Source organism: Anabrus simplex, chromosome 3 (genome assembly GCF_040414725.1).
Source record: "Anabrus simplex isolate iqAnaSimp1 chromosome 3, ASM4041472v1, whole genome shotgun sequence".
Taxonomy (NCBI): Eukaryota; Metazoa; Arthropoda; class Insecta; order Orthoptera; family Tettigoniidae; genus Anabrus; species Anabrus simplex.
Window position 1 is genome coordinate 262,886,088 of NC_090267.1, and position 22,704 is coordinate 262,908,791.

Consider the following 22,704-nt stretch of genomic DNA (forward strand, 5'->3'; position numbering starts at 1 on the left):
TTATCATGGAGGGTATTGTAAGAGTAGAGAAAGAGTTTGCAATGAAGCTGAACATCGGCAAGATGAAAGTGATGAAAACTGGAAATGAAATGGACACAGTTAACGTATTACTACAGGAAATGCTGCTGGAACAGGTTAAGTCATTTCAGTACTTAGAAAGTTTGGTGACTTGGGATAGAAGCTGTACTAAGGGAATAAGAAGCAGAATTTGTATGAGAAAGAGAGCTGTGGAAGGGTAAAAGGTTTGCTGACGGCCAGGAATATCCTAATTGATTTAAGGAGGAAGTCTGCGAAGTGTTTCGTGTGGAATGTGCTGTCACATGGCCCTGAAATGTGGAATATCAAAAAGAAAGACGCGCGGCTGTGAGCTTGCATCCGGGAGATAGTAGGTTCGAATCCCACTATCGGCAGCCCTGAAGATGGTTTTCCGTGGTTTCCCATTTTCACACTAGGCAAATGCTGGGGCTGTACCTTAATTAAGGCCACGGCCGCTTCCTTCCAACTCCTAAGCCTTTCCCATCCCATCGTCGCCATAAGACCTATCTGTGTCGGTGCGACGTAAAGCCCCTAGCAAAAAAAAAAAAAAAGAAAGACGTACTTGGAAAGCAACTGTGGAGAAGATCAGAGAAAGTGAAATGGACAGCCAGAATAAGGAATGATGACATGTTGAGGAGGTTAGAAGAGGAGAGGATTTTGGGTGGGTCGCATGCGGCGAAGGAATTGTCTACTACAGAGGATCATGGAGGAAAACGTGGAAGGAAAGAAAATAAGAGGAAAATTGGTTCGGAATGCTACCAGATGTGAAGAAAGGAAGACGTTACCAACGAATGAAGGAAGATGCTTAGGACCGAGAAAAATTGAGGCCGTCCAGTTGATACCTCTCTGAGTACAGATTTACAGAAAAAGGAGTGTCATCACTGATATCGACAGTACTAGCAGTAAATTTGTGCCTCACCAAATAACGAATTAATACCGAAGTTTAATCGTTATTGTTATTCCAACAAGGGCAGGAGAGGGGAAGAAGTGGCAGGGCCTAGGTGACTGAGCAAGAACAACACCAAAACTTTTAAATTTTTAAATATATTCCCAAAATGATATTTTATATTTTCCTGTTTGTATTGTTTCTATTTTCTTTCCAAGGCAACAACAACATTAATAAAAAAAATTAAGAAGAGATAACAATAAGAGTAAATATTTATGAGGGTAAGTTGCAAAATTGGGCTTTAGAGCTTAACCATTAACAGCGGAAGAAGGAGCTCCCATTTCGCAATACAAGACTTGTTAGTCCTAAAAACATATTTGGTTTAGACAGAGTATAAGAAGCTAGAGCTTCCAATAATAACAGTTGTCCTTGAGAAGGATATCAGACCTTCGACTCTGTTTTCGCTGATGACCACTGTTATGCATCGTACCAGAATCATCCCTCCAGTCTGTCGTCTGATGATTGCACTCTCTGGAAGGAAACCAGAAGAATACTACATGAGCCAAGCATTATTCCACTTTTGAATAGGCTACTTTCAATACCCATTATCTGGGCGATGCTAAAAAGTGCGATATACTCGAAGACGTTTTTGAAGCTGCCTTCAATCCAAATCCAACAATCAACCACGGGTATAACAGTGAAGTCGAATAAGTTCCAACATTCTTCCGTACGTTTCCAAAAGAATCAAATTTACTTCACCGGGCGAAATCCCAAATTCGAGAAAGAACCTGCGCATCAATAAATCTGCTGGACATGATCTCATCCGTAAAATAGCCTTGAAGGACCCTACTCGAAAAGCACTATCATTTCTTGCAACTGTATTCAATGCACTTCTTCGTTTAGGGTACTCATCCGATACTAGGAAACAAGTAGAAAGAACTGCAGGTCACAAAACTAGAAAATGTTCGCCACTACCAAAGAGCTACCGGCCAATAAGTTTATTACCAACGTTATCCATATTATATGAGAACGTCACCAACAAACGTCTAAACATAACTTCTTGGAGGAAACATCTCTCCTACCACATCATCAGTTTGGCTTTCGTCAGAGACATTCGACCACTCACCAGTTACTACCGGCACGTATTGCGGGACATATTACACGAGGTTTTTCGAGTTCAAGCATCACACTATTGCAGCATTCTTAGATTTTACAAAAGCATTTGATAAGGTATGGCATAAAGGCCTTGCATATAAGTTGCAAATAATTAAATCCCACATTATACATACAAAATCATGTACATGTTATTGAGCCAGCGTACCTTTAGCGTACGCATCAACTGCGCGAATTCAACATCGGCCCATCAAAGCCGATATTTCAAATAACGCATTTCATACTAATATTCCATATAGAAGACCTAACAAGCAATATTCTGTAACGGTGGTTATGTTCACCATACTAAGTGAACATTCTAGCCTCTATTTTTACTCTTCATCATTGAATCTACTACCGTTTAAGAGAACAGCATCAAGAGTCAGAATTTTGTCATCATTTTAGAAACAAAAGCAGCAAGATTTTTATAAGATCGTTTTGATGCGTCCTTGTGTTACAGATATACTTTAAATGTCTTTGTACCCAGTTAATGTTAACTTGTATTCTTGATGATAATGTTAGCTCAGAGGTGCTCAGCTGGGCGCCCGTTGAGGCTAGCCCAGTCCAGCCGAGCTGGCCTGACATAAATGCGGGCGGCTTACGTAGCGAGCATACGTCACAGTGAAGCAAGAGAGCGAACACACTTTGCAGGGAAGTGGAGCAGTGACGTTCGATTGTGATTACGAAGCTTTCCTCTACTATCCAGCGAAATGTTGATGGGGGGAACAGTACTTAATAATAATAATAATAATAATAATAATGGCGCGGGGCCTCCGGAGAGGCTTGGTGCAGGTGTTTTGATTTGACTCCCGTAGGCGACCTGCGCGTCGTGATGAGGATGAAATGACGATGAAGACGGCACATACACCCAGCTCCCGTGGCAGGGGAATTAACCAATTATGGTTACAATTTCCGACCCTGCCGGGAATCGAACCCAGGACCCCTGAGACCAAATTACAGCACGCTAACCATTTAGCTATGGGGCTGGACAGTACTTAAAAATACCACGCTATAATCGCTAAAAAACTAACCTTTTCAAGATATTTGGTTTGATTTATACTGCGCTCGATATAAACGGTCAGTTTTATTTTGGTATATTTACTCATTCAAAGAAAACTGACTCCTCGTAAATTTTGTGTTACAATGTACGAAGGTACAGGGTTGAAGCGTACAAGCTACTATTTACAATTCCTCGGATGGGTATAAGAGTATTTCCATTTTAAAAAAAGTAAAAATCCAGTTGTTCATTTAGCAAAAAGTAAATTGCATAAGTCAACAAGTTTACCGCTTGATTTTGCTCAGTGTTATAGTGTTGTGTGACTTTCACGATTCACTGAATTTCTGAAAATCAGAGTAATATTTAAAATTTAACAGGCGACCGATGATGGCGAGAGGGAGATTCATCACGAGCGAGGACATAGATATTTCCTATCCAAGATAAAACAAAGTAAATGTATGTACTAGATGTATGCCTTCAAATAAATAATCTAACTGATGTTACTCCCAGTAAACATGATTGGATTGTTGGTGAGTTTATCAGATAATTTAAACCCAAACATCCACAAGCCACAGCTTATCCGCCTTACTGCGTATTATATTAGAAATATTTCTAAAGCACCTCTTAAAATGTAATAGTGAAAATTGTAATTAATTGTGCACATTATAAAAATATATGAGATTGTAGGCCAAAACACATAAACTGCAATGAACATAAACAACATTGAAAATGACGTGGGTTTCTGCCTCTTTCCTTCATTATTTTCTGCTTCCATTTCAAACTCGGGTATTGCCGCAGTGATTGAGAGTGGTTGGGAGAACTTCGCCCAACATTCACGGCCTGTGACGTAGCCACAACGTCACTGAGGTTGAATAGTATACGCTCATCGCCTGCCAACCCGCTTACAGTGCTGGGCGCCCGCGGGACGGAATGCCCAGCGTGAGCACCTCTGTGTTAGTTGAAGATAATCCATACAAGGGTTGAAATATGCGCTGATTTTCATTAAATAACTATTTATTAAAACTGAATAGTTGACTATACTATTGAATAGGTGGACATATGTTCAGCAAAGTTATGTCTTAAAAGTCCGACTCGTTGGCTGAATGGTCAGCGTACTGGCCTTCGGTTCAGAGGGTCCCGGGTTCGATTGCCGGCCGGGTCGGGGATTTTAACCTACATTGGTTAATTCCAATGGCTCGGGGGCTGGGTGTCTGTGCCGTCCCCAACATCCCTGCAACTCACACACCACACATAACACTATCCTCCACCACAATAACACGCAGTTACCTACACATGGCAGATGCCGCCCACCCTCATCGGAGGGTCTGCCTTACAAGGGCTGCACTCGGCTAGAAATAGCCACACGAAATTATTATTCTTTAAAAAAAATTCATCACCATTGTCAGAATGTCGATTCAAGTAAAAAATTAAAAAAAACGGGGAATGCCATAAAACCAGTCAACTCGGAAAGTCTTATCAGGAAACAGGTTATTTCTTGAAACAAAAACAACTTACTATCATCCAAAACTGCTAAGTGTACATCTTTAAGTATGACAGGTCTATGTCACAACACTGAAAGAATGAGGGGGAAAATAACAATTACTGTACCAGAATTCTAGAGGGCGCACGGCAACAATTTCCGTGCGGCATCTCCCGAATACACCGTAATATTCATACCGTCATCATTCAGTGTTAGTGTGTGGATGTTTCTGGCCCAACTTGAAATAATAAATGACTTTTTGTTGCAGGTTGATCGATGAGTCACCCCGCTGGTTGTGGGCCCAAGGACGAGTACACGAGGCAGTTCAAATCGTCCAGCGGGCGGCCAAGATCAACGGCAAGGGAGCAATGGTAGATGTGGCTCACTTCGTGTCGAGGGGCAAAGCGACCGCGACCACTCGCTCAGACCGCACCTACAGCGTCCTCGACATGTTCCGCACACCAAACCTTCGATCAAGAACACTTAACGTCTGTCTCAACTGGTGAGCCATAATACTAATATCGTGAATGTACATTAAAATGGCCTTTAAATATGAACTTGATACTTGTTTTTGATGTGGAACGTTATGCAAATTGGGGTCGAATGTCTTCGGCGAAAAATCGATCTAACGCTTTCCATGTGACATACGTGATTATAAAGAAAAGATGGCTGCGCTGATCACCCGCGAAAAGCATTATCTGTGTTTCTAGCTCTTTACTCATCCATATATTGTAACATGAAGGTCCGATAACACTGCCTTGTGTGGTTCGATGTTTTGTACTCGGAATATTCAGAATTAGATCACATCTTAACTAAGAGATCAGACACTGCTGATGACCGCGCAGTTTTTCAAAAGGATTCTCTCCCCCCTCAGCTAGACTGATTTTTTTAAAACTCGGAAGATAGATGTTTGTACCGTATTCAGAATGAGATGACAGTTAAGAGCTCAGGGCTGAGACATTGCTGATGACCATGTAGTTTTCAAAAGGCTCGCCCCTTCAGATAGCTTACCGTTTTTAAACCCGGAAGATGAATGGATGTTTGTACCAGATAACATCTTAACTACGAGCTCTGGGCTAAATGCGAAAATAATGAATTTTTTATTTTCCTGTCTCAGCAAGTTCTTCCAAGTCTATTTAACTTTCTCGTACAGTCAATTTTTTGCTGAGATGCACCATACTGTCACGACCTCACTTCATACTACATTTGTTGCATTCTCTGTGCGTAGTTTATTAAAGGACTTCGTGTTAAAAGCTCACACTAGTCTTCGGTGAAAAAAAAAGCTTCTAATCGATCCCCGTTTGGGTTGGGGATTTTTTAACTTTAAATTTCAAATAAAAATTTGAGTGTTCCATACACTAAAGAACCAACAGCGCATTACATGCCAGCACAGACACTATATTGTTCTAAGTTCAGCTCCAAGTCACTGAAGTCGCTTTCCAACGTCACGCCCCCTATGAGTAATACATACGTATTAAGCCTTACATCATCTCCCTAGTTCCATTACTAAAATGTATAGACGCTAAGCTGGTGAAGGGAATGTCATCCGGTCAGGTTAACACCTGGTCAGCGTGGGTTTAAGTCTGCACAATTAGCTAGGGTTTAAAGTTATGCCCGAGCTGTTGTAGAGATGGCAGTTGGTTGGGTTGACGCCTGGTCAGCGTGAGGTTAAGTCTGCACACTTAGCTAGGGTGTAAAGTTATGTCCGAGCTGGTGTAGGAAAGGGCAGTCGGTTAGGTTAACGCCTGGTCAGCGTAAGGTTAAGCATGCACTCTTAGCTAACATGTAAAAAGTTACGCCCGGGCTGGTGTAAGGAAGGGCAACTGGTTAGGTTAACGCCTGATCAGCGTAAGGGTAAGCCTGCACTTTTAGCCAGGGTGCGAGTTAGGTTGGGTTGAGTTTACACCTGGTTAGCATGAGATTAAGCCAGGACTCATAGCTAGCGTGTAAAGTTATGCCCGAGTTAGTGTAAGGAAGGGCAGACGGTTAGGTTAACGCCTGGTCAGCGTAAGGGTAAGCCTGAACTTTTATCCAGGGTGTAGCGAAGGGCAGCCGGTTAAGTTAACGCCTGGTCAGCGTAAGGTTAAGCCTGCACTTTTAGCAAGGGTGTGAGTTAGGTTAGGTTGAGTTTACACCTGGTTAGCATGAGGTTAAGCCAGCACTCATAGCTAGCGTGTAAAGTTATGCCCGAGTTAGTGTAAAGAAGGGCAAACGGTTAGGTTAACGCCTGGTTCGCATGAAGTTAAGCCTACACTCTTAGCCATTAACATCATGTAAGGTGAAGCCTGCACTGTTATGCGGTTAGCCTGGACATCGAACTTAGGTCTGTAAGGTTAACGCCCTTGTAAGGTTAAGCTTGGAGTCGAACCCGGGATCTGTGAGGTTAAGCCTGGACACGTAGCCAGCGTACGTCATGTGAGGTTGAGGGCGCGCTCTAAGCCAACCCGCCAAGTACGATCATGTGAGGTTAAGCATGCACTCTTAGTCAGCCCATTCCGTGTGGTGGAGGTCGTCCCTCTGGCGCTGGCGGTGGCGATGTCCGCCGGACCAACCCCCAAGTATCTACTCAGGAGGAAAATAGACTCATTAAGGGACTGAATAAGACCAAGAGTGCATGTACAGAACCAACGAAACGGCTATCAGATCGTCACAAACTTGAGCCTTAAGAAACAAGAAATTCTATACTTTTAAAACTGAACATGTGAATGCTAGTGTTTTCTCTTTTTTGTTGACAATTTGTTTTACGTTGCACCGACACGGATAGGTCTTTTGGCGACGATGGGATATGAATGTGCAAGGAGTGGGAATGAAGCGTCCATCCTTAATTAAGGCACAACCCCAGCATTTGCCTGGTGTGAGAATAGTAAACCACGGAAAACAATCTTCAGGGCTGCCGACAGTGGGGTTTGAACCCGACAATTACATGACCCAAAGCACGCAGCCACTCGCTCCGTCAATACATTTCTTCTTCTTCTTCTTCATCCTGATCTTCCTCAACATTTATTGGATTCGGCACTTGATGGGTATTTATCCCAGTTCCTGATGACAACCCACTGTGGAAGGATTTATTCACTATTGCGTATTTCTGTTGAGTTATTAATGTGGTGTGGTGTGTGTAAAAGATGGTGTCTATTAACACAAACGCCCATCCCCGAGCCATAGGAATTAACCATGCGCCGTTAAAATTCTCTTCATAAATTCGCATTGCTGTGTGTAAGTGCTTGCTCTAAAGCCGAAGTGTCGTGACTTGTTAAAGGTAATAGGCGTACAGATTTAAATGTTAATGTGACCAAAACAAGGAACTATGCTTAATTTTGGTTCTAAGAAATGCCACACTGAAGATGTTTCTGACCCAACAACTAGTGATGCATCCACCTCTAGACCACAGAGCGATCTCCAAGATAAGCAAAAGGAGAGGAAATTACCAGCACACAGATTATTACGCCATACTTATTAATACAACCCCAAACCCCACGGCACTTACGCTCTTGAAAGGGCTTTGGCCTGCCCAGCGACCGCTGCTCAGCCCGAAGGCCTGCAGATTACGAGGGGCCGTGTGGTCAGCACGACGCATCCTCTCGGTCGTTATTCTGGGATTTCGAGACCGGGGCCGCCATCTCTCCGTCAGATAGCTCCTCAATTCTAATCACGTAGGCTGAGTGGACTTCGAACCAGCCCTCAGGTCGAGAGAAAAATCCCTGACCTGGCCGGGAATATAACCCGGAGCCTCCGGGCGAGAGGCAGGCACGCTACCCCTACACCACGGAGTCGGCAATTATTAATACATACGTTGGTTAAATGTATGAACTCAGAAAAATGGAAACGTTAAATTTGTTGGGACCGGACCCTCGTCTTATATAAAAATAATTTACCAGACCGAGATCTCTCAAAGGCAGAGGTAGACCACCAACTCTACTGCGGAGTAGTTGTACGAAACACCTGGTACATTGGAATTCTGTAATTATGATCAAAGTCTGCCCACTTGCTAGGGGTTTCACTGCCAGGTAAAGTTGTTAGGTGTGAGCGCTTTTAATTTATTTTTTAATTTCGTGTGGCTATTTCCAGCCGAGTGCAGCCCTTGTAAGGCAGACCCTCCGATGAGGGTGGGCGGCATCTGCCATGTGTAGGTAACTACGTGTTATTGTGGTAGTGTGTGGTGTGTGAGTTGCAGGGATGTTGGGGACAGCACAAACACCCAGCCCCAGGGCCATTGGAATTAACCAATGAAGGTTAAAATCCCCGACCCGGCCGGGAATCGAACCCGGGACCCTCTGAACCGAAGGCCAGCCAACGAGTCGGACAGGTATGAACGCTGACTCGTTTATCTCAAATTTGACTGCCTCAGTTTTTTGGAAGTGATGCACTTGGAGAAGTCACACTCCACTTACAGTATTTTTTTCTACCCCTTAGTCCAGTTTCTTGATACGGGATTGGGGATGAGGTGTCAACTCACAGGAATTATCCTTAATTTGAATGCCCCAATTTCTTGGAGATGATGTACGTTGCTGAGCTGGACCTCACTCACAGTAATTATCCCCAGTTTGGGTGACCTAATATCCTCGAGGTGCTGCACTTTTCTAACCTGGACCTCACTCACAGTAATTATCTCTAAATTAGGTGCCCCATTTTCTAAGTTGGACCCTAAGCACTGTAATTGTTTGTTGCATTCTTCCTATAGTCGGTGTACTATACAGTAGATCTATTGATCTTTTGTGGCAGGTTTGCGAACAGCCTGGTGTACTACGGTCTGTCCCTCAACACGGGCAAGATGGCTGGAAACCCATTCCTCATTCTCTTCGTTATGGGGCTGGTCGAGATACCCAGCTACGCCTTGACCGTGGCGCTCATGGACCGGACAGGAAGACGCAGTCTCATCAGCGTCTTCATGCTGCTGGGTGGCATTGCTTGCATCGCTTCAGCGTATATCCCTCAAGGTACGGTCTTATTATGTCGACTGAACTATCGTCGGCAGTTTTATACGATCTTCTCGTCTTTCAAATGATGAAATGTTGTGGTTATTATCGAGACTATAATCTCATATTAAGAATAATCTACGGCAAAAGGGATGAGTTTCAGTCCTTCAAAAATTAGAGTATTGAGAAATGAATAGATTCGCTCAGTCCTTTTCATGAAGATTGCTCCATCTACAGTTAATACACTACCTTAAATCTGAATGTGATTCTCTTGTGTATCAATCGTTTTAGAGAAAATGTTAATGTACCTGTCTGAAGAGCGAAAAATGAAGGTTCCATTTCGGAGAGCAACCAAATTCCCAACCATTTTGGCTGGAGAGTGGCCACCTTGTAGAATTTATGCTACATAAAGCTATTTTGTAAAATAAAGGACTCGCCACATTTTCACCTGAATTCCTTACTCTTCAGTCGATGATTCTACCTCTTGCTTCTGTATATCTTATCGTTATCTACGTCTTGTCCGGCTCCATAGCTAAATGGTTAGGGTACAGCTTTTTCTAACACTCACTAGCGCAGAACCGCTGTTTAATGTTAATTTGTCATTGGGGATGTCAGTTCATGGCGACTGGTACCAACTGAAAGACGTAATTAGTTCCTAGTACCAACTTTGGTCGGGCTGTTTAATTTATTCGTGGTTAGCTGCCACGGTAATAAATAAATAAATAAATGAATAAATGAATGAATAAATAAATAAATGAATAAATAAATAAATGAATAAATAAATAAATAAACCTTGAATAACATTGTAATGGTCACAAATGTGGTTACATAACATTTCTAAATTCGTTTCCAAACCTATATTTATTCATTTTCTCCTTCTATCATTTTCTTTTAAACACCCCTGCAGTTTGTGCCTATAATTTTGAAACTTGCTGTATAATGGCCGTGGACTCCAATAAATTAAAGCTAAACATGTTTTAATATTCCATTCTACATGTGTGTTGATCAGATACCGATGCCGGCAGCATTGCGTCCACGACAGTGGCCATGCTGGGGAAGTTCTTCATTGCTGGTTCGTTCGCTATCGTCTACAACTACACGGCGGAACTGTTCCCTACGGTGGTTCGTAACACAGCTCTGGGAGTTGGCAGCATGTGTGCTCGTCTGAGTGGGGCACTCACCCCGCTCATCACACTCCTGGTGAGTGAGATACATCATTTTTTAATCATCAGCGAAATTGACCGCAATTTGTAATTCAAAGGGTGTAACCTTTAATAAGGGTGGGGCGAAGTTCAGTTTTCTAACAGTGATGTTACTTTATGAATAACGCTAATGAAGAAAAGCTTTGCTATAGCGACACCTCGTCTATGTTCGACTCGTTGGCTGAATGGTCAGCGTACTGGCCTTCGGTTCAGAGGGTCCCGGGTTCGATTCCCGGCCGGGTCGGGGGTTTTAATCTTAATTGGTTATTTCCAATGGCTTGGGGGCTGGGTGTGTGTGGCGTATTCAACATTAGAAATCATCCTAGGTAGGGCCCTCATCTTCATCTTCACAGACATGCAGGTCGCCTAATAGGCCGTCTACTAGAAAAAGACCTGCACCAGGCCTCTCCGGAGGCCATACGCCATTATTATTACCTCGTCTATAACGTCCGGTATTCTGTATTTCTCACCCAAAAGTGTTTTTCTGTCTTGCTTAATAGAACAGACATATGTGCGTCTATCTCGTATGCATCACTCTAAACCTCGGTTTGGATTAGAATGTTCTAAGAACCAACGTATTTGAAGATCTCTATCGTCATTGAACATTTTGAACCTGAAGATGATGTAGATGACAGTAATGACGATTTACCGTTATCTGAATTACTGCGAAAAATAGACTGTGATATTCTGAATCAATGTGACTAGGGATCATAAGCGGTAACAGATGATGGCCTAGTTTCAACGGAGGCACAAACGGACGACAATATTATAAATGAAGAGAAGAAAGTCCGCCTCTGTGGTGTAGTGGTTAGTGTGATTAGCTGCCCCCCCCCCCCCCCCCCGCGGAGGCCCAGGTTCGATTCCCGGCTCTGCCACAAAATTTTTGAAAAGTGGTATGAGGGCTGGAACGGGGTCCACTCAGTCTCGGTAGGTCAACTGAGTAGAGGTGGGTTCGATTCCCACCTCAGCCATCCTGGAAGTGGTTTTCCGTGGTTTCCCACTTCTCCTCCAGGCAAATGACAGGATGGTACCTAACTTAAGGCCACGGCCGCTTCCTTCCCTCTTCCTTGCCTATCCCTTCCAGTCTTCCCATGCCCCACCAAGGCCCCTGTTCAGCATAGAAGATGAGGCCGCCTGGGCGAGGTACTGGTCATTCTCCCCAGTTGTATCCTCCGACCCAATGTCTCACGCTCCAGGACACTGCCCTTGAGGCAGTATAGGTGGGATCCCTCGCTGAGTCCGCGGGAAAAACCAACCCTGGAGGGTAAACAGATTAAGAAAGAAAGAAAGAAAGAAAGAAAGAAAGAAGAGAATAATAAGGGCCACAGTGACCATGAAATAAAGGAGGAAGAAAAGTCACAAGTGCCTATCCTAACAGTAAGTGATGCTTTAGAAGCTGTTAGAGTTGTGAATATGCTCTACAAAGATATCAGAAGGAGAAGGAGAAGAAGATGATGACGATGTTGATAATGATGATGATAGGATTCAGTGAAATTGTGATGCAAATTATGAACATAGAACATGATTAAAATAGTGTATATTGGGCAATCAGGAGAAGACAGACAAATATTACTCATTCTTATTCCTAAATGAAAAAGCTTGGTCCGCCTCTGTGGTGTAGTGTTTAGTGTGATTAGCTGCCACCCCCGGAGGCCCAGGTGCGATTCCCGGTTCTGCCACGAAATATGAAAAGTGGTACGAGGACTGGAATGGGGTCCACTCAGCCTCGGGAGGTCAGCTGAGTAGAGGTGAGTTCCATTCCCACCTCAGCCATCCTGGAAGTGGTTTTCCTTGGTTTCCCACTTCTTCTCCAGGCAAATGCCGGGATGGTACCTACCTTAAGGCCACGGCCGCTTCCTACCCTCTTCCTTGTCTATCCCTTCAAGTCTTCCCATGCCGCACAAGGCCCCTGTTCAGCATAGCAGGTGAGGCCGCCTGGGCGAGGTACTGGTCATCCTCCCCAGTTGTATCCCCTGACCCAGAGTCTGAAGCTCCAGGACACTGCCCTTGAGGCGGTAGAGGTGGGATCCCTCGCTGAGTCCGAGGGAAAAACCGACCCTGGAGGGTAAACAGATTAAGAAGAAGAATAATAAGAAGCTTGACAGTAACTTACTGTACATACCGTATTTTACTTGGAAGTTAAACTGTAAAAGCTAAAACTCTTTTATGAAATTTAATACTGTATTTTATGTTGTAGACTACATACTTATATATCAGGTTTAAAAGTAAATATGTATACAGTCCGGCCCCGCGGTGTAGGTGGCAACACGTCCGCCTGTCAACCGGTGGCCCCGGGTTCGATTCCCGGCCGGGTCAAGGGTTGTTAGTTTTAATGATTAATATCCCTGGCCTAGGGACTGGGTGTTTGTGACGTCCTTAATCTTCCTTTCCCCACACACAACATTCCCCACAACCGCCATTCCAATTACAAGCAGGTTCATACAATATGGTGCCAGTAGGGAAAAAAGATCCACATGGGTCGACACCCCAAACAGATATCACTCACTTATTTAAAAAAAAAAAAAAGTATACATGTCATTCCATGTTAAGAAAAGAGTATTGTTTTTTTAACAACCAGGTTGCCGTATCGAACGGTTCTGCTCAACAGCAAATAGCCATTCAGTATAATTTCAAGACAATATGGGGAGGAAACAGGAACTCAAGGGGACGGAGGTTTCAGAGGGGGCTCGTTTTAGTTTTCACAGCAATACGGGAAAACAATGGCAAAAATAAAATGCGCTTAGGAAACAACAGTTAAATAACAAAACCAACCACAGATAAAATCACAGCAAATTTCTGTATTAGTACAAGTACAATTTTCTGTATCGCTGCACACCACGTGATCAAAATCTTCAGTAACAACTGCTGTACAGAACAAGAATATTACCGGTACATCTCGCACACAAATAAATAGATAACTTCTTTTCAACAGTGATAATCTGCCGGCGATCACAGCGTAACGGATTACGTGTTACATGTACCAGAGCAACTCAGAAGGAAAGCTACAAAGCTATAGCTGTTCCCACTACTATGCTTTCTCCCTGCGAGTGTATTTATTTATAAAAATAAAATAAAATGTTAATTTCTTATTTGAATAACTCACGAGAAAAAGAATGCCACGTGCTTTTTCCTTCCTGCATAATACAATATCAAGTATATTACAATATTCCTTAAATACGAAGAATTATGGATGTCTAAGAGGGGGTGATTTCTCTCCTTGTAGGTCCATAAGAGCAATACTGTTTTCTTAACACAGAATGACCTGTAGTATGTGGCCCTGCAGTCGCTCAAGAAAAGAATGAGCGCATAGTAGTGCAGAAATTCCTCGCAGGTACACTTCCTTCAGACAAATGAACCTATAGATATAACGTTTGTTGTGGATAACCACAGGGTTTGTATCTACTGGGAGGTGAATTATATTTCGAAAATAATTAAGTCTGTTAAAATATTAAATGCCAGGAGCATTCATTCATTGTTTTTTGAATGACTGTACAATTTATCTGAAAACGAAGAATCATTATGTTAACACATGTATGAGATTATGGGCGGTGAAGTAACCAAACAGCAGTCTGGTTACATAGGTAGGCTACTGGAAGCAAACCCATCTGTTTGTTCTAGAATGCTGTCCAGTTGAGTTGAGATGATCATAGTTAGACCAAGGAAGACGATCATTGGAGGAATGTAGAGAAGCAGCAAGTGCAGATAGTGTGCATCCTGAATCCCATCACGTATTTTACTCACTGTTGCATTGTGGACCCTTTCTTCTGCATGATGCTCCCGAAGCCAAGATGTTACATCAAAGATGACAGATGCGAAGATGTAATTCTGTTCCTTTTATCTGTTAAAATGTTGTTCATTGAACTAAATATGTGTTTGCATTCGGAGGCACTACACGGAAATTAAATGATACAGTCCGCCAGTTTTGCTGTGATATCCCTGGCTTGATTCGTCTTGGAACTATTTACCAAGCAAAGGACTGGCATCTATTTATTGATACCAGTGAAAGAAGTCTCAAAGGTGTTTTTCTGCACAATGGGAATAAACTTGCTTCAATGCCAGTCATCGATTCCACATCTCTTCATGAAAACTATCACAATTTATCTACAGCATTGTAGAAACTTAACTATAATGAACACAGATGGTTACTGTACTGTGATTTAAAAGTGTGCAGTATCATATTAGGGCAGCAAGGTGGTTACAAAGTTCCCGTGTTTTCTGTGTGAGTGGGACTCCTCGGAACAGGGATCGTCACTGGTTAGTGTCTGAGTGGCCCAAGAGGTAACAGTTCGTGTCTGCAGAAAAAACATTGTACATCGTCCATTAATTGATCCTCAAAGTGTTTTATTGCCCCCTTTACATATTAAATTGGGAATTATGAAGCAGTGTATGAAGAGATTGGATAGAGGTAGTCGCTGCTTTCGGTACCTCTGTCTGAAATTTCCAGGACTGTCGGATGCCAAAATTAAGGAAGGTGTTGTTGACGGCCCCCAAATTCGGAAGCTTATGAAGGATCCAACATTCAGTACAACGATAAACGAGAAACAGCTTCAGGCGTGGGAATCATTCAAGGATGTTTGTAGCAAATTCCTGGGTGATGTTGAAGATGTCAACTGCCAACAGATTGTGGAAACCATGCTGTACAACTTCCAGAAATTGGGTTCCCGCATAAGTTTAAAATTGCATTTCCTGCACAGTCGTCTGGATTATTTTTCTGCAAATTTAGGAGTATTCAGCGAGGAACATGGGGAGTGGTTCCATCAGGATCTAAAAGAAATGTAACAAAGGTATCAGGGGCGATGGGATGTCTCCATGATGTCAGATTACTGTTGGTGTCTAGTGCGAGATAACACTACTGAGGAACACAAACGCAAATCAACACAGCGTTCATTCACATCAGAGTGCAGCAAACAATAGTGTTCTTGTAGTGAGATTCATACATTCTAGCAATGAACATGTTACTTTTTTGTATATTCGTTGCAATTTGATCATGTCCCATTAAAATTACATATATTCTCTATTATGGTGTTTTCTATTAAAATTACAACAATCTGTCAAATTTGGATTTCAAATAACAAAAACACTGTACATGATAGGCAAAAAAGGTTTACATATTTGAAATCAGCACACCTAAATTAGGGTAAATCACCTGTTCAACCATTCACCAGATAATTTTTTTTTTTTTTTTTTTTTTTTTTTCGCAGGCCGGTGTTATTGTCAAGAGGGAAATTTGTGTACAGATATTAAATTTTATTTAGAGCCGTAAAACGTACATCTGAACATCAGTAATTTTAGATCAGTGTTTCCAACAATAATTATTTTGCTGCTCAAAATTCTCTTTATTGGTTCATTTACTTGAATGAAATGAAATGGCGTATGGCTTTTAGTGCCGGGAGTGTCTGAGGACATATTCAGCTCGCCAGGTGCAGGTCTTTCGATTTGACTCCCGTAGGCGACCTGCGCGTTGTGATGAGGATGAAATGATGATGAAGACGACACACACACCCAGTCCCCATGTCAGAGAAATTAATCAATGATGGTTAAAATTCACAACCCCGCCGGGAATCGAACCCGGGACCCCTGTGGCCAAAGGCCAGCACACTAACCATTTAGCCATGGAGCCGGACATTTACTTGAATGATGAGATTGAAAGAGTTTGTTTTGTGTGTTTCAGGACTCATTTGACAGAACTTTGCCCTCCGTCATCTTTGCTTCAATTGCTGTACTGTCCGGATTATTGTCTCTGATACTACCTGAGACACTCAACAAGGGCATGCCCCAGACGCTGCAGGACGGCGAAGACTTTGGACGGGGCGACACTGCGTGTGCGTCTTGTTACAACAAGCGTAGTCATCAGAACTACGATGTACCTCTCAGGAACCGCGAGTAAATCTGTAATAAGAGTATTTAATTGAAAATCCAAAAGAAAGCATGTACTTAATGCTTTGAAGAGACACCCACTGCTTGTATTTCAAACGGGCTTTGTATCTTGCATTATTGCTGAAGAACCATCAGTGTCAAGATACAATTCAGTAACATTCTCTACTCCTACGTACCAGAGTATCCACTTCATTGCTTGCAAGCAGGTCTTCTGTCTGATTACAAAAATTTAAAAGTGAAGTGTACAGTTAAAGAGTAAATTTTGTGACTAAGTGGAGAGACAGGGTAGTTGTCCAGTAATGTGAGGGAACATTAATTGCATGAGTCATTCCATTTGTTAAGATAGCTCAATAAGTTAATGGGTGATACATCCAGAATAATGATCAGTATACTAACAGTGAAGATAATATTGAAAACAACTCTAGTGTTCCAACATTGAGTGAAAACTCGTACCTTGGAATTACACATTAATATTATTGGGTAAAATTGAAAATGAGAACACCTTTTAAATTTTAATATTTCATTCACTTCATTTTATACTTCAGACCATAGTAGTTGTGAAGAAGGACTGCTATTGTTAGTCAAGAATTACCATTGAGGTACAGCCTGCTGACTAATTCAGAGCAACAATTAGGCATCAAGTAGATTAAGAACTGGTTCTTATAAGAAAAGTAGGCTATACAAGGGAACACGAAAAAAGAAAAAAAAGAGTCATTTACTCTTTAGAATACTGTTGATAAAATGGCTCAACACAATCAATGCACTTGTTTAGGTCTAGTTGATTGTGTAAGATGAAGACTTAACTAGGCATCTCATAATAATCTTTAGAACAAGAATAATATTCTCTAATTGTGTCAAAATGACTGACAGCTAAGCATGTAGTTGTTCAAGTAACACACCAATATTTCAGTACGGTAATCTGCCTTCTGACTCACTAATTAAACAGCTCTCTAACTCACAATAAGATGATGACTTTGAAGACATTCCCTGTAGTTTAAACACATATGATGAAGAATTCTGCATCCAAAACTGCTTCTCCAGTAACACACCCATCAAAAGTATTTGAAAAAGGGAACTATTATTCAAAGGTACGGTAATATAAATAAAAGGTATATGTGTGCAAAAATGTAAATGAAAGATTCTTTAGGTCTTGCAAACCTTGTGGTCGGAACAGAGCAGGAGTGGCTTCACGTTACCTCCCATGCCTTGACAAGGACATCACTATGAAAATAATTCAGAAACAGTGGTCTGTTCATCTTGAAATACTTAGTACTCTGAAAGTTTAAAACAGAACAGCCAGTGGTATGGTCTCTCAGAAGACAAGGTAGACATTGTCTATCCAAATAACAAAACAAAAAGTCTCTTATGAATTACTATTTTAATTTGACAGATAATTAATGGAAAGGAACAGACAAGTGGAAATCAAGTCATATACAGAAATATAGGAACATCAACAGGAGCACATAATAGGATAAGCACAATGAGAAGTCAGTTTGGGAAGAGAGGAAAAATAGAAAGGAAACACAAAAGGAGAATCTCTACACCTTCAAGTAGATTGATTTTCCTTCATCAAACCCAGTTCTTGTACATCAGCCCCTGATGAGCTTGTTAAAGAATAACAATTAACAGGACAATTTTTTTTAAAGTAAAAATTACAGAAAAATATTTTGTCCTTTCTACAAATCAAATTGGAATAAGAGATCTGTAAAGAAATCCATACTTTTAAGAGGAAGCTCAAACGGATGACCATCTTCTTAACACTAATCAGAGGGAAAATGGAAGAGATCAGACTCTTCAAAAGTAAAAGAAATAGAAAAGTCACAAAGGGCATGTAAATGAAAGGTTCTTTAGGTCTTGCAAACCTAATACTGTTGAGGTGGGAACAGAATAAGAGTGGACCAAGGGAGCTCAAATAGAAAAACTGAAAGTGAGGGAGCTGGCACATCTAAGCAAAAACAATGCCATACTGGTACTTATTTTAAGGTGCCATGGTCACTAAACCATGCCCTCCCATTTACTTGCCTCTTACAGCAGGTACCATGAATGAATTCTACTACCCACATCCTCAGGGAGAACTCCCTTAGAAACACTAGTACTCAGTACTGTATGTGTGTATGTATGTTTACTGGGTATTTAAACTGAACGCTGGTTTGATCCCGAACAGCTCCGCCATCAGCTGTCATGGATGGTCTATTGCATGTTATAAATCTCATTCTGTATTGATGGCTATCACTTTACAAATAAAAAAGTCTTATATTATCCTCCTTTTAAATTAGTACAAAAAATGAGGATAATATAAGACTTTTTTATTTGTAAAGTGATGGATGGTCTTGGCATCACTGAATAGATGAACTCAGGAAATGAGGAGTGAGGTAGTCTCCTATTGTTTTCATCACTGAGCCAGAAGTTGCTATTATATATCAGTCTGCCAAGCCCACTGAAATGCATACAGCTGTCAACCCTATGAGTGAAATTTTCACACCATTCATAACAGGGACATATTGCATAAGACTGATGTTGTTAGCATTGCTCATACTGTCAAAGCCAAGAATGAGACTGAGACAGCCCATACCAGAAGATGTATGTATGTATGTATGTTTAGTCCTCAGCCCGAAGGCTGGTTGGATCCTCAATGACTACTGATTTATTTGAATTGTGATTTGCAGTTTCATTATCCAAAGATCATTTGTCCAAGGTATGTGTAACTCATTAAAATTAAGCAAGTTCATACAATGGCCTTTTTCATTTGTATGGTAATTTTGGGGTGGTGGTTGTGAGGATGATGACAATAATAATAATAATAATAATAAGAATAATAATAATAATAATAATAATAATAATAATAATAATAATAATAATAATAATAATAAAAAATTGTACTCAACATTTACTCAATTAGTTTCCCAACTCTGATCAGGAGCAACATATAATGAAACGAGAATTCACAGAAGTGATGATGATAGCACTTGTTGTCTTATGGAGAAGTACCACTAGATAACCATCCCCTCCTGACTCTAATGAGAAGAAGTGGTCCAATTCTCTGAAGAATGAAGGTATTGACAAAAGAAAGAGATGGACCATGAAGGATGTGAATATGAAAAGACTATCTGGGTCTCAAAACCTAACACTGTCAGTGTCGGAAGCTTCTTTTCCCCGTCGGTGTTCGTAGGTTTCTGGTAATGGTGATACAGGAAAGGGCTGGACTGGAACAGAAACAGCTGTGGTCTTAATTAAGGTAAAGCTGACTCTTTGACAAATGAAGGATATGACAAATGAATTGAATGAAGATAATGGTGTGAAAATGGGAAGACATGGAAAACCATCTTTCGGGTTACCAACAGATGGGTTCAAACTAACTATCTCCTGAATGCAAGCTTACAACTAGGCCTATGTGATCCATATTGTGCATCCAACTCACTCTGTGGGAGTCAGAAGAGAATAAGAGTTCACCAAGGGAGGTCAAACAGGAAAGATGAAACTGAAGTGCCTGACAAGTAAATGGAGACAATATTAGCTTCATCTGATGAGTTTGTGGATGCTCTTAAGCTGAGAATCCCAGGGTAATCATTCCCTGTAGTTGTCTCTTACAACTGGCAACTTTGACAAATGAAGGATATGACAAATGAATTGAATGAAGATAATGGTGTGAACACTCAGAGGTGTGCACTGTGGCTTTTTAGAAAAAAATCATTGTAGATGTTCAGACATACTGTACACAAGAAAGGCCTTTGGTTGTTCTTTGAAACATTTGGTCATCAAGATTGTGAAACCTGCATCAGGGTAGGATCATCATTTCTTCAGAGCTTTTTCTAAGTGTCCAAATCTGTCATGGGCAATGCACAGGATGTGTTAGTATACAAAAGGTGGGTAATTCTGTATCACAAGGTCTCTAGTTTCTAATGGTGTACTGTTGCTTATTTGTATATTATTTTCTTTAATTCTCCCTCACCAAATGATGTATCAATTTGTTCACTAACAGAGCCACTTGAATATATTCCAGTCACACCACTGTGATCATCCTCTGCACTCTGGGTATTAAAGAGAAGCGAAGATCTTGCAGTGAAACACAAAGTGGGATCATGTAGAGGACAGAAGGGGGTGAAGAGCAAGATAGGGACACTGTCCAGGATGGTGCTTTCACCTATCTTCTCACTGCAGACAAATTGCTCTTCACACAGGGTGCAGGTGTCAGAACACTCTGCATTTAAGGATCTTAATGCTTTAATTGCTATTTTTGGACTCGGTAGGACGTCATCATCCTTCACTAAACTACACTTGCCAATGGAATTGAAATTAGGAAGGAAAATTCTGTAATGTTGTATACTTTTGGATGACACACTCAGACATATCACTTTCCACATCAGCTTTCATATTAGATATACCCCACTTCTATAAATAACAAATACATATAAAACTTCTTCTATGTATGAGAGCTGACAGTTCATAATACTTGGTAACATCATTAACATAATCAGAAATAGAGGTCTGCACAGGCTCAGATTTAAACAGACAAAAGCTTGTTGGGCTTGGGCTTGGGCTTGGGCTTTATAAGATAATGAATTCATTTTCTTGATACATGAATTATAAATAACTTTCATAGTAACGGTAATAATAATATTCACACTTTTAATTGCTAAATCATTTTGTTTGAAGTATATTACATACAAATTTTTGGAAAACCAGGCTGGGCCGGTTGCCAAGGTTTTGGTTTGGTTCAGATCAGGCCAAACCTTTCTCAGCCCATGCAGACCTCTAAACAAAATACTTCATAATGTCTTTAACATATCAGAATACTGGTACTTGGTTATGTCATCACTAACATATTAGAATACTCATATTTGGAAACAGAGGTAGGTACTTGATAACATATCAAAATAGGTACTTGGTAATGTCATCAACATATCAGAATATTTTGTAAAATCATTAATATATTAGAAAACTTAGTGATGTCATCATTAACATAGGTACCAGAATATTTGGTATTGTCATCATTAACATATGAAAACCAGAAGGAGGAAACAAGGAATAGTATCAATGAGACAAGAATTGAGAAAACCTAACTTTAAATGTTTAAAGACAATGATTTTTCCTCACAAAACAAAACTTCAACCATTGATTTGCAAGGGACATTTCATGTTTCTCTCATGTTTATCACTGCCAATTGATAGGACTCAAACAGCGCCACCAGATGTCAGGGTTATCTCCAATTTCATAATTTTGTGACATTCCTTGTTTTCCCCCTGTGGTCTTCACGTCAGAATACTTGGTCGTACCATCGTTAACATTAATATATCAGAATACTCATATATGTCATCATTAACATAACAGAATATTCAAATATGTCATTACTAACAAACATATCAGTATAATTGGTTACCGGTACATTGTCATAAACATATCAGAATATTTTATGATGTGATCATTAACATATCAGATTATTTTATTATGTCATCATTGACTTGTCAGACTATTTATGATGTTATCATTAACTTCGCATGTCAGAATGTAATCACTAACTTATCAGAATATTTTATTACATCATAATTAACATATCAGAATACTCCTAGGGTTCATGGAATTGCCTTGAATGGGTGAGAATACTCCTAAGATCTTGAAATAAATGTATTAGATGCAATAGTAATATATCAGAGCCTTTTATGACTTGTTGCTTGTTGTCAAATTATTTTTGTTGATTCATTGACTGTAATATTTTTGAGGCTGGTGACTATTAAAGAGAATAAATCTTTATTTACATATAAAACTGGAGTTTATTTACCTCTGCATGTGCAGTACAGAATTGGTTTTAGTTAATATATTTAACAATGAAGGGTGGCTGATAGAATATAAAAGTGATGAATGCTGACATGAGATATCTGGGTCTGCTCCAACCAAATTCAATAGAGACAGGACCGAACATTTTCACCTAGCTTCTGCTTGCCCTCCTTCCATACGTGTTGAATTAAGGGGAGCAAAGAACTTTACGACCCCTCCAACCTACAAATTCTGGCACATCGCTCCCACTGAACAATTTTATTGAAGGGGCCTGGCTTCCTAATAAATTCCAAGACAGATTTTAGATGCTTAAACATTCATATTTCTCTTTAAATAGACTGAACGGAATTTGAAAATGGTTACCACTATTTCAAATGCAAAGAGAGTTC

The 22,704-nt window shown here is 40.8% G+C and overlaps 1 protein-coding gene across 3 annotated transcripts in view; it reads left to right on the top strand.

Annotated features, from left to right (window-relative positions):
* LOC136866219 (organic cation transporter protein) overlaps positions 1-22,304 on the top strand; it is a 276,911-nt gene extending 254,607 nt beyond the window's left edge. For all 3 annotated transcript variants that reach the window (XM_067143001.2, XM_068226654.1, XM_068226655.1), the window contains exons 6-9: positions 4,820-5,053; positions 9,271-9,485; positions 10,474-10,664; positions 16,338-22,304. In XM_067143001.2, coding sequence (XP_066999102.1) covers positions 4,820-5,053; positions 9,271-9,485; positions 10,474-10,664; positions 16,338-16,553 — 856 coding nt within the window. In that variant the 3' untranslated portion in view covers positions 16,554-22,304. The remainder of the gene's footprint in view (positions 1-4,819; positions 5,054-9,270; positions 9,486-10,473; positions 10,665-16,337) is intronic.
* The last annotated feature ends 400 nt before the right edge of the window (positions 22,305-22,704 follow it).